Here is a 12,897-nt window from a genome sequence, read left to right as displayed (position 1 = left end):
CCACCCTCCCTTTCTTCGCGTGAACTGAACCTGTGCAGGTTAAAACGGGCGTGCCAAGCACTTGCTCAGTGAGCTTGCTGCTGGCTCAGAGACGGCCGGGTCTAAGTAAGCATCCGGGGAGCATGGCTTTGCTCAGATGTGTGCTGTCCTCAAAAATAAATATTTTGATGTTCAAGTCACTCCCAGCCCTATATTGCGCTCTTGGTATAAAAATATAAGTGTGGCTATTTCCATTTCTTTAGTACCATATTCAAAGCACCTTAAAGATTCCAAGCCACTTTGCAAGTATTCTTTTTAAAGTATTTCCTCAGTGAAATACTTTTCAGCCTACAAATGAAGATATGGAAGTAGTTCCGTGTTGGAGAGATAACAGCGACTGGAACTAAAAGCAGAACTTGGAGACCTATCCAGTTAACACAGCTACTGAACCATTATCTTTTTAGCCTAATATCAAGTATTTCTTTTGTGTACCCAAAGATATAAAAAATGTCCTCCTTTTTGGTTTGTACATAATCCAAAAAAAAAAAAAATCTCAAGATTTCCCTCACAAAATAAAGACTTTAAAAATTGTCCTTCCTCTTTCTCCCTGCTGCCCTGCAAAAGCATTTACTTGTTTCTTCGTCCACACAGACATTCCACACATAGCCTGAATTTTAAAACTTAGGCACTCTGCAGCTTCATTTTCAGTGGAACAGAAAGTGTTGGTTAAATAATAATAATAATAATAATAATAATAATAATAATCTCGATATCTCCTAGTTCCTAAATGAGGCCCCGGCTCACCAGACCTTAGGAAGGAAATCAGGACCCAGTATCTGAAGTTTAAAAATTAAAGGGAGGTTGAAAGGAAAGTATGAAGGGGATTACACACTTACCCAGGGTGACTCACTATCAGATGCTCGAGATTAAGCTGAGCACTGAACCTAAAATCAGGTAGGAATTTCTCCTCAGGGGCAGAAACGGGTGTGGGGTTTCCAGTGTGTACTGCAGTAGCTTCTCCTGTGTCGAGCAGGTGAGCAAATCCCACAGAATTATCCTCCTACTGCAGAGCCGGAGCACATACAGGTGAGGTGCACACCTTCCCAAAAGGCGTGCGTAAATTTTATGTTATGTGTTTTTAATCCCCAATAAAAATAAAAGGAGAGAGACTGGGGTGAATTTACCATATTGCCACTGCTCTGAGAGGCAGCTAAAATGTTCTTATGATGTGGAGTGTTTGAATTTTAGAAAGTGCACCCGTCCAGGCCCTGACCAGGTAGCTCAGTTGGTTAGAGCGTCATCCTGGTACTCCAAGTTCGCAGGTTCAATCCCCAGTCAGGGCATATACAAGAATCAACCAATGAATGCACCAGTAAGTGCAATAACAAACTGATGTTTCTCTCTCCCTCTTAAATCAATTTTAAATATATATATAAAATAAAATGAAAAGAAATAAATTATACCAACCCACTGAAGAAGGAGGTGGATATGACAGGTAGGGGATGGCAGGCGCTGGGCATCAGGCAACCTGTGTCCCACCTACCTCTGCCTGCTGCAGACAACTCACCCTGGACTCGGGGTGTTCCCAAGGCCTCGGTCCCCTATAGCCCCATTTTTCTCATTACAAACAGAAACAAGAATGGAAGTTTTCCTCCTTTCATTACTTTAAGAAAAACTGGCCTTTATCCTTCCTTGAATCACTGTCTTCTCCTCAACCATTTCAATTAAAGTCTCCAAAGTTATGAAAATATATTCTGCTTTGGAAACACATGGTTTAGAAAGACAACAGATTCTATTTGAAAACAGACAGGATGCTGTGAAGGCTAGAATCTTATTCAAAAGATTAAAAATATTTCCATATCCATGTTCCAATTTCCCTTAGTTAAAAAATGGGTTTCTCAATATACAATTATTTCTCCAGCTTGGGAATAAAAACCATATTAGCTAAAAACTTTAGTGTGCGTAAGAAGTACCATAAGATAGTATCTTTTAGTTGTTTAAGAATCACTGAAATAAGTAGGAGGATGTTAAACATTTATATGTTTGAAGTATTAAAAATTATACCTTAAAACACAGAAATAATCAGAGTACCAACATACTATGAATTTTAAGTGAATCTATCTATATTTTCTATTCAAATTTAAGTAAAAATACAATTATTCTTTGGCTAAAATATGTATATTAAATTTAATAAGTCTTGTATAATTATTAAACAACATTTTCCTTCATTAACTCATGCAAAAAACAATAAATCTGCTTAATATTGAAAACACTTTTTCTATACATTAAACCCAAAGCAGTATATGTTAAAATACTACCAGTGAAAAGTTAAGCTATATTTTTGGATGCTGCACTTGGATGACTATTGAATGTATGGTTCTCCTTCAGCATTTATACTTGTTCTCAGCCAATATAAATACTCACTGGAAACGTCTATTACCATATTAAACAACAGATGAGTCAGAATAAACTGTAGAAGAAATCTGAAAAAATAATCAAAACTATTGAGAAGAAAAGAGGTTTACCAAGTGTATTGGTAAAACACATATAGAAGCAAGAAAGCAAGGTTACCAGCAACGAAGAGCGCAAGTCAGGAGCCCAGCCTTCGTTCCCTAGATCAGGCAGGGATCCAGGAGGCGAGCCCTTCCCAGTCACCAGAGCAAAGGGCAGAAGCTGCTTCTGAGCCTCCACCACCATCAGAAGCAGCCCGTCTACTATTCACTTCAGCAGCCAAGTGATCTACTAACCAAACATACTGGGACTGCCAGTGCAGTGAGAGGGCGTGGCAGGGACTACATACAACAACAATAATGACGGACTTCAGGTCAAGATGGCGGAGGAGGGAAGGACAGATAAAGAACTTACCAGACAAGAAAAAGCTAAAGGAGTGCACTCCCACCAAACCAGTGTTACAAGAAATGTTAAAGGGACTTCTTTAAGTAGAAGGGGGGAAATGATTTAAAAATATGAGTTATAAAATGGCAATGACTACACACCTATCAGAATAATTACTTTGCTGTCTACAAGAGACCCACTTTGGATTGAAAAACACAGACTGAAAGTGAAGGGATGGAAAAAGATACTTTATGTAAATGGAAAGGGGTAGCAATACTTACATCAGACAAAATAGACTTTAAAACAAAGGCTACAACAAGAGACCAAGAAGGACCTAGCAATTCCACTTTCCTGTAGCTTTGTGTACAATAGCCAAGATACAGAAGTAGCCTAAGTGTCTACCGAGAGAGGAAGGAGTAAAGAAGAGGTGGTATGTATATACAACGAACCATTAGCCATAAAATAGAACAAAATCTTGCCATTTGTGACAACATAGATTAACCTAGAGGAAATTATGCTAAATGAAATAAGCAAGACAGAAAAAGACCAATGCCATATGATTTAACTTACATGTGGAATCAAAGACACAGAATAATCAAACAACCTCATACACAGAGAGCATTTTGACAGCTACCAGATGGGAGGGGAGCTGTGGGGTTGGGTGAAAATGGGGAAGGGACTGAGATGTGCAAATGGCTGGTTATAAAACCAGCCACGGGGCTGTAGAGCACAGCATATGGAGTATAATCGACGACACTGCAACAACCTCGTCCAGTGTCAGATGGGTACTAGACTTACCACGCTGATTACTTTGTAAGTTATAAAAACACTAATCACTATGCTGTACACCTGAAACTGATATAATATTGTATATCAACTGTAATTGAAAAATAAAAAGCTGTTTAAAAAAATAACAATCATGATACTCAACACTTACAAAGGAGACAGGAAGATCCTATAAGATCTTGCAGGTAGATGGGCATAGTATAGTACCTAAGGCTGAAGTAAAGAAATGGCAGAAGGGAGAGAGCGTGGAAGAGCACAAAAAGAAAGGGAGAGGGGAAAGATGGGCACGCCGGTGATGGAAAGTTCTACAGTCCAGTCCAGGTTCCTAGCATGGAAAAAGCCACTCTGACACAGAGATGGTTAAGGTACAGTAAATGGACACTCTGACACAGAGATAGAACAGGGGAAAGAATGATTTAATGAAAGCTAATGGTAGACTTAGAGATGTTTTATTAGTAACTGCCAAATTCCTCTTACTTTTGGCAAGGCGTGTGTCAAGATCTTCCTGCAAGGTAATTGAAAGAAATCTCAAAGGTTCCCTAATAAAATAACATGTCAAAAAATAATACAGCTTTCTAGAAACGGAGTCAGTTCAGTAGATCACTGGAAAGAGAACCCTTCGCTTGGGTCCTCTGCTAGGATTAAACAACCACTCCTACTCGGTTCCACTTCTGGATCAGTTTTCCAAAACAGTCTGTTTTGCTTATCTCTCTCTTTCACTTTCTTTCTCTAAAATAGATTTGAAAATCAAAGTTTAGGTTAAAAGAGATAGAACACATATGTTAAACAGAGAGAGAGAGAGAAAGAGAGTGAGACAGACAGGGAAGCAAGAGAACTTCTTTGGTCAAATACAACTATTTTGGTGTTCTTACAAATCAAAAACATCTCGCTAACCAAAAATTGGGGCCAACCAGACATATGCATAATAAAGACCATGGGAAAGAATGTTTGAAACCAGAACTAACCCCAGAAATCTGGACTGCATTTCAATAATGTGCTTTCAGACCCAATAACCAGAATAACCAACACGCAGGTGAACAGTCCTCGTTCCTGTCTCCTCTTCAAGTCATGTATAAACTCTTGATTCAGGAACACTCTTTTTTAAATCAATACCTACATAATACCTTTGAGTATTGAGTACAACTCAGTATCTTTGAGTTAATAACGCCCTTAGAGCTTCTTAGCAATAGTTAGGTACTTTCTCAGAGTCTAACCTTTCTAGAAAGTCCCTTTCACTTTTGTCATCCTCTAACTATGTCATTAGGAGACAGTTTGCCCTACATCACTGCTAGAAAACACCAAGCGCATACCTTTTTAAGTGTTATAGCGTATTTCCCTTATCTCACAGAAAAGAGGCTAAATTACTTCCTGGATTTTGGTTCTTGTCTCCCTAGGCCACGCGTATGTATCCACTCCATTGGGTTTTCTTCCTCCTCTCTTTTTTCCTCCACGCCAACTCAGATTTTTCCCAGTAGAATGTAAGGACCACATCAGCATGAGCAGGAGTCTGGATTAGAAAATGTAGTTTTCTGGACCTCCACCTAGATTTACTAGACTTACCACAGTGATCACTTCAAAGGGATACAAATGCTGAATAAGTCGTACACCAGAAACTCATATAATATTGTACGGCAAGTATACTTCAATTTTTTAAAAAGAAGTGAATGAAAAAGTCTTCATTTTAGAAGTTATCCCCCGCCCCAAAAAAGAAGTTACCCAGGTGATTGCTAAACACACTGACATCTGAAGACCACTGACCAAAACCCTTGACTCTTCCCAAACCAAAGGACACAGGGACTCTACCAAGCTCTAAATAAGGACCATCAGGCATCTGAGAAGACAGAGCACGGGGCGGTTCTCTGTTCGCCTTCCCTTTAAAGCACAGAAGGAAGAGTCGAGAAAGCGTGGAGAGCACAGCAAGCGTGGAGGAACTGAATGTGAGGCATCAGCACAAACGTAGACCCGTCAGCCCTGCTCCGCGGCTGCTGCCAATTACAGCAGCCAGACCTGCAAGGGGAGTGATTACATGTAATTTATAAAAAGTAAACAAGCTGGGCGGCTTGTGAACAATGAATGGCCATACTCAAGCCAAGAGGTAATAAAAAGCATGAATAAATGACTCAGCATCCCCCTCCCCACCCAGACAACAAATAGTTGTACTCTAGCTAGAATTAGCAAGAACAAAATGAGTGTTTCTGTAACAACTTCAATGACAGCAGGCGGTTTGAGAGAGATTCTGCCAATCCTATAACCTCATGGGAAAGGGTCACACACAGCACCAACCTCTGGTATTAGAAAGCTCAGTCACCTCGATGACTGCTTTTCTCAACCTCACTGAAGTCAGAAAAATAAATGTTTGGTTCCAGTGCGACAACACCATCCTGCACCTGGATGAGAGCTTTTCATGGAATGGTGGGGAAACAAACTGTTTACATAATACGAGGTAGGAGCCAAGCTGTGTGAAGGATCCCTCTACAAGAGCGTTAACTTCAGCACTATTGACACTCCACCCTGGTGATTCCTGTTGGGGGGCTGTTCTGTGCCTTGAAGCATGTTTAGCAGCATCCCTGACCTCTACCCACCTACAGCGAGGAGCCCCCCTCGCTGTGACACCTAAAAAGTCTCCATGTGACACTGCCACATGTCCCCAGTCGGGGCAAAACCACCCCTCACTCCCATTGAAAAACCACAGAAACATCACGGACAGTTCATGCTAGTGAAACAACTTACAGAATTTATTTCTGACATCATAAAAAAAATCTCATGCCTTTTGCTCTTAACATACATAAATGTATATGTGTCTGTGTGTTGTGTGTATATATGTGTGTGTATATATAGAACTCTTTTTATCACCCTGTTTTCCATACATTCTTCCACTGCTAGGGCCTAAAATGCACAATCCCTGTTTTAGTAAGCTACCCAAGCCACTACAGAAGTGCCGCGTAACAAAATAAAGAACTAAGTGGGCTGGCTCCTCACCCTTCCTGGTCACAATCCATCAGCTGAGTCTCCAAAGTATTTATGTCCATTTAACAGACCAAAGTATCCACTGGGTACCGGCGGCACCATGCTAAGGACCATGCGGCCTGCCGGCGGCCATGGAAAGTGTTTTAATATTAATTTCTCTTAAAATCAGAGTAAGAAATGAATAGTCAATCCCCAATTTATGACGGTTTGACTTAGAATTTTTCAACTTTATGACAGTGCAAAAGCTCCCTGCCTTCAGTAGAAACCGCACTTCAGATTAAGAATTTTGATCTTTTCTTGAGCTAGCAATAATTGGCACAATACTCCCTCGTGCTGCTGAACAGCGGCGGCAAGCGCGGCAGCCGGCCGGCCAGGCCATCCACAGACTCACAGCCCCCACTCAGCAGGGGCCCGGGCTGCCAGTGATGTGGGATACTGTGTTCTGAGCACGTTTCAGGTAGGCCAGGCCAACCTCTGACGTTCGCTAGGTTAGACGGATTAAATGCATCTTCAACAGATGCTTATTTTCAACCTATGGGTTTGTGGGCATACGACGCCCTCCTAAGTCAAGCAAAATCTGTATAATAATAATGAATATATAATAATAAAGTCAGCTCGGAATATATTCATCATCATACTGATGTGGTTGCAAAGTATAATTTTTATTATTTTTTTCATGGGGGGGTGGCCCACAAAGGCAAAAGTCCCCAAGGCTCACAGGGGTCCCAGTGTGGCCCTGGAGAATGAGGAGAAGTCAGCAGAGAGGGGAGAGAGCCAAGAATGCCTGGTGGGGGGGGCGAGCACAGGCAAAGGCCAGAGTGAGCGGTCACAGGGCCCTCTTGGGACATCAAAGTCCAGGAGAGGTGATGTGGAAAACGCGAGGGAGAAGGCCGCCACCAATGCCCCGGGTCACAAAGGAGGCCTGGCCACTCCCAGGAAAAAGGGAGCGCAGCCCAGCAGCTTCTGCCCGAGGCTTGGTGTTATCAGATCCCTGTCCAGAAAGGTCCTGCCAGCTGCCTTGATAAGGGCAGTTTGGAGGGGGGACGAGAATGGAAGGAGGAAGACAACCAGCTATTGCGACAACCCAGAAGAAAGGCAAAAATAGCTGAGGCGACAGAGGAGTCAGTGAGTGAAGGGACATTTGGGAGGTAAAACTGACGGGATATGGTCACTGAGTGTAAAGCCGGCAGGCCAGGGATGGTGGTAGACTGAGTGACAGGGAACAGTGAGAGGACAGGCCGGACTGAGAGAGCCGCGGCGGGTGTGCTGACTCAGAGTTGCTGCAGGCTACCTCCACAGACCCACGGGCCTGGAGCGAGGAATGGGTGGAGACAGCATCCTCAAATCCTCTGCCCGCCTATAAGTCAGAGGCATTTAAGACCCATGGGTGGGCTTTAAAGGTTAGAAGACATGCCAGGTCCGAGTAACAGTTGCATCCGAGTCTGTAAGGATTCTGTGGAAACGAGTGCCTAGAGCTTCTCTCAGACTTTCAAAGGAGTTCATGAACTCACTGCAGATGAAGAACCACCAGCAGGGAGAGCGGGGGGAAGAGACCAGCCAGGGCTGCCCCCAGCACCCGAGGAACTCCGACTCCTGAGGATGCACTTGAAGGCCTGGGCTCAGGAAGGCACAGGAAAGAATCTATTTTGAGAAAAGGGGTTGGTCATTTCTTTCCATCAGGAGTTCCATGAAAAACAAGAACCCAAATCTCCAAATCTAGTTCTGCTCGATTTGGCAACCAGGAGGTCACCAGGGACCATCGTGGGAGCTGTTTAGACAAGAGTGGTGGAGAAGGACCTGGTCTACATTCCACTGAGAAATGAGTGGCAGGTGAGGAGGAAGGCACAGCTAAGTGCACAAAACCCACTTAAGAGTCCGGTGACATCTCTTACCACCTTTGTTATCCTTCTGAGAGTCCCTGAATCCGCCTCCCTCTGCTGAATTCTCCCAGGGCTCTGCCCCCCCCCCTTCAATGATCATAATACATTTGCAGTGGCGAGTACACCCACGTCCCTTGTAGGACACAAGCGCCTGAGGGCGGAGAGAGTGCTCTCTGGGTCCTCTTCCTCTGAATCCTTCACGATGGACATCGCTTCAGTGACCAAAGGCCCTGACCTGGGAAGTGAGACCTCCGGCTCCACCGGAGCAGCTGGTTAATATGTGTGACCTTGGACAAACCGATGACTCTCCCAGAGGCCGATTTTCAATCCCCATAAAACAAGGTTGGACTTTTGACTAGGGGAGGAAGAGAGATGTGTAATTGGAAAAGGTATTCCATATAGCTATTGTTTCCATGATATGAATCATAGAAAGTGAAGCTGGAATAAAGGTCAAAGGACATCCCAGCAATCCCTTAAAGAGAAATGGGTTCGAAAAGATTGAGAGATGCCGGACTCAATGATTTATACTTTTAGGTTTAAAGTTCTACGGTTATCTGGTCATGTTGTTCAAGAGACTGTGCAAGGTGCCCCACTGTACCTTTTAGACACAGAGAACAAAGGCCACCTTTGTCCTCTAGAAATTAATGTCCTATAACAAACACCCAAGGATGACAAATGAAGCTCTAATTTTCTCTGTACATGAATTATGTGTATACACCTTCTATTTCGTATGCTGTGGGTCATTAGAAAAAATATATTTTAAAATGTATTAGGCCTGCTTTTCCTGTTTTGACTATTTGCTTAAATGAAGAGAGGGAATAGAAGAATACTATTCACCAGCAGCAATTTACTTTTGTGCATCTCTCTGGAGATAAATGACCTATATACCCAATGAAGGTTACTCAGAAAAGTGTGGATTACATGTAATAGCATCACTAGGAAAAAATTACCTTCCCAAATATTTTGCATTCTTATTGTACTAGTTCAGTAATTCCTTTTACCTTTCTCAGCATTCCAAGCATTTAAAACTGGCATGGTCTGGGAGAACTTGTAAAATCCAATACTCCTACACCGCTTTAGGGTCAATTATAACTTTGCCAGAGGGAAGGGGCTTCCAGCAATACCTCCCTAAGTGACATGAGGTGGTCGGCCCTCATCAAGCTCTGTGTAACACCATTGGAATTCAAAACACAAGAGGTGGCCTTTTACCAAGTGCTTCTCTTCCCAGAGTCAAAGATGAAAGCACTTCTTTCCTGCCAATCAGGTGGGTCATCCCTCCAACCAGAAGCACTTTCATCTTGGCTACTGTGAGACTCGGCCAAGACGCTGATGGGAATGAGTGATGGCCTGGAGCTGGGAGAGCACACCAGGCAGGCGCTTCATTTTTTAACCAGGTAGTCATCCGGGGAGGAGTTCTGCTAGCCAGAAAGTGGCCTAACCACATTTCCCAGCACAGTAGTAACTTAAACCTGCCTCTCAGGAGAGAAAAACAATCTGCGAGCCGGTGGACCATTATTATTCCTGGTCTCGACAACCACTTTACGGAGAAGGTGAAAGAATCTGTGTGCCCGGATTCTGACAAGCATACTTTGTGCTGTGTGTGACCAGGCTTCTGTCACAGAGGAAGAAGTGAAAATAAGAGGAAAAGAGAAAGAGGGCAGGGATCCAGGGATCCAAGAAGGCTTTTCCCTTTCTGCCACTTACACCAGTTAGCAAACAATTCCGTAGCAATGGGTTCACTGCTACATGAAATAATATAAAAGAGAACAGAAATAAATCGCATGGCCCGCCTTCTCCCGGTGCTGTTGTCCTGCATTTTCACTTCACAAAACTGAATCTCTCAACTAAAATTACATTCACCTGCTTATTTGGAGGGAGAGCTAAACAATAAGGACAACTTCGGCAATGCAACCGAGCGGTGTGAAAGTTAACAAGGCTTGATGTTAATTGACACGCCCCCCCACTTTGAGACCAGATGATCTTCCCGTCACTTTTCCGATGTGAAATGAAATTCTAGTTTTCTTTTTCCATGTGTATGTTCTTAAAGAAGGGTGTATAATACTGCTCCCCCCAAAATTTAGACTACATGAGTCAAAACAAAGGAAAAGAAATAAAAAAGGATAAAGAAAAACAATGAATAGGATCATTAAAGCAGTTTAGTATTTTTCTTCCTTCAAAAAAAAAAAATGACCTAAGATTTTTTACATTTAAAAGAAATGTTTAGACTCTCAGTATATTGTTTTTAATTCATGGAACAATGTAGCCATGTTCTTTATTTTCCTTCTGGGACATTGTTTTTTTCTTTTTCGTGCACAGGGAATTACCTAGGCCAAGTATGAACTCAAAAGTAAAAAGCAGGGAGCAAAAACAAAAAAAACAAAAAAAACCCAACACCATAAGAAAAACTCGTGACAAATTTGGCATTCTTTCCAGTATGTAAAAATAAAGGAAAACTCCGTTTAGAAATATGATAACAATGTTTGAAACCCACACGAAGGAAAGAACAATTAAATGGCAGAACAAAATTAAGATAACTCACATCTCCTCTTCTAGAAGCTCTTGTCTTTGCAACTTACATCTTCGTGTGCAGTTTCCATGTAGCAGCTCTGCTAGAAACAACCGCATGGAAAATTTCTGCCCCAGATAACACTGCAGGACAGGGCTTGGCTGCTACAAGTTGTAATCAGAATTTTTCGAGAGCTAATGTACCAGCGATAACGACCTAACAGGCGCACTTTCAGTGCAGTCCCGACTGCTTCTTATAAAGCAGGCTGCAATCTACTCAACATGTGTTCAGCAATGAGAATTTGTCTCTTCAGTTAGGGAGAATGTTGACCCTATGAATAAAAGAATCACTTAAAATATAAAAGAGTCCCTTTTTTTTTTTTTTTCAGCGAAGGCATTCTTGAATTATTTAAGGTCCTCACACACACACAAGTGTGGAATGGTCAAAAACTTCCAGTTCCCAAAATGACTTTTCCCAGTAATTCCACAGGCCTGAATTCATCTACAATTCATTAAGTCTCCCCCAGCTATGGGACTGGCAACTGAAGAGGCTACTTATTTACTGGATGTAGAAATCCACAGTACAATGAGCCACTTTCCCTCAGGAGCAACCTAAAGAAGAAAAGAATGCTAATTTTATTTGTGCTTTGTAGCCCAAGAGGGAAGAAACAAAGGAACCTGGGTCTTGATAAGTTTCCTCTAGTTAATGGACAGACAGAGATAAAAGGAGTCACAGAAATGTGACTTCAACCTAAGTTCAAATGGCAAATGCGGATGGCGCTCTAACTCTGTGGAAATTAGCCACCGTGTTAATTCGAGGAATGTGAAAGGAGAGAAACCCCTCCATCAACACTTGGAGGGGTTTAACGTGATCCAATGGGGTTATTCTCTTGCTTCCAACACTAACTTGGGCACTCCCACAGCTGGGCTAAGATGGCTTCCAAAGTCCAAAATAAGAGGCTAGCCCAAGGCAGTGCTGGCCCTCCTGCTGGAACTCAGAAGCAAACGAATCAAAGGCTCTTTTATTCTCCCTCCCACCAGAACATGCTCCCGCTCTGTTGTAAACTAAACGCTTGCCAGAATGAATTATTTAGCTCAAAACAGACATAGAGAAATCTTAAAGAACACATGTCCCTTGGAATTTTAATAAGTCCAGGTGACCCAACAAGTTGCTTTGTTTGTTGCTAGTCTGATACACGAAATCCACTTGCGGTCAGGTTCCCACCCAGGAGCATTAGAATCCAGCAGAAACAGACCAGTCTGGAACCGGACGCAGGGTCTAAACTCCACGCAGAAACCTCAGGTGTTCTGAAGCCATTCTTTTCACGAGGGTGTCTAATCTCAAATTCTTCGCTCTTCCTCGAATATCAGACTTTCCTTACAATTGTGCTATTTCTGCCGGCAGTGTCTCAGTTCTTCTAAGAACTGAACCTGAAGTTCAATTCTGACGTTTCCCTGGCAGCCTCCTCCCCCACCCCTCTCAATCTGAACTCTTAAGCAATTATTTGTATCATTTCATTTGGCGACTAATCATATATGGCTTTATTAACTTGTCTTATAAAACAATTTAAATGTACATGCATTAATTACAGTTTGCCTTCACAAATAGATTAGAAACTCCTTAAGGGCAGGGCGTGGGCTTTTTTCCTCCATTGTATACCATGCATGGCACATTACAAAAGCTCCAGAAATACCTGTTCATTTATTTGTTCAGTCAACAGAGATTTGGTGAGCTTCTCCTCCGAGCCAGGCCCTGCCCTGGGTGCTAAAGACACAGCACCCAGCACAGAAACTCAGCTGCCCTGAGCATCTCTACGAAGCAAGACACCCAGGGTTGGAGCTCAGCTTGAGCAGTTCCTAAATACAGTCACCAAACTACTTTAAGTGAACCATAAGTTAAGATTTATTTCCCAGAAAAGAGGACTATTAAGAAGCTCCACATCTG

The 12,897-nt window shown here is 42.5% G+C and overlaps 1 protein-coding gene across 8 annotated transcripts in view; it reads right to left on the bottom strand.

Annotated features, from left to right (window-relative positions):
• GAB1 (GRB2 associated binding protein 1) overlaps positions 1-12,897 on the bottom strand; it is a 111,405-nt gene that overhangs the window by 92,095 nt on the left and 6,413 nt on the right. The window contains exon 1 of one of the 8 annotated variants that reach the window (XM_053658346.1): positions 2,551-2,727. The exons of 5 other annotated variants lie outside the window; for them this stretch is intronic. In XM_053658346.1, coding sequence (XP_053514321.1) covers positions 2,551-2,676 — 126 coding nt within the window. In that variant the 5' untranslated portion in view covers positions 2,677-2,727. Of the gene's footprint in view, positions 1-2,550; positions 2,728-12,897 lie in introns of those variants that run through there. 2 more of the 8 variants (XM_053658348.1, XM_053658347.1) reach the window with 2 other exon arrangements.

This window comes from Artibeus jamaicensis, unplaced genomic scaffold (genome assembly GCF_021234435.1).
Source record: "Artibeus jamaicensis isolate MK-2021 breed Jamaican fruit bat unplaced genomic scaffold, CSHL_Jam_final scaffold_537, whole genome shotgun sequence".
NCBI lineage: Eukaryota > Metazoa > Chordata > Mammalia > Chiroptera > Phyllostomidae > Artibeus > Artibeus jamaicensis.
The sequence above is the reverse complement of the archived record's forward strand: the minus strand, read 5'-3'. Positions and strand labels throughout refer to the sequence as shown.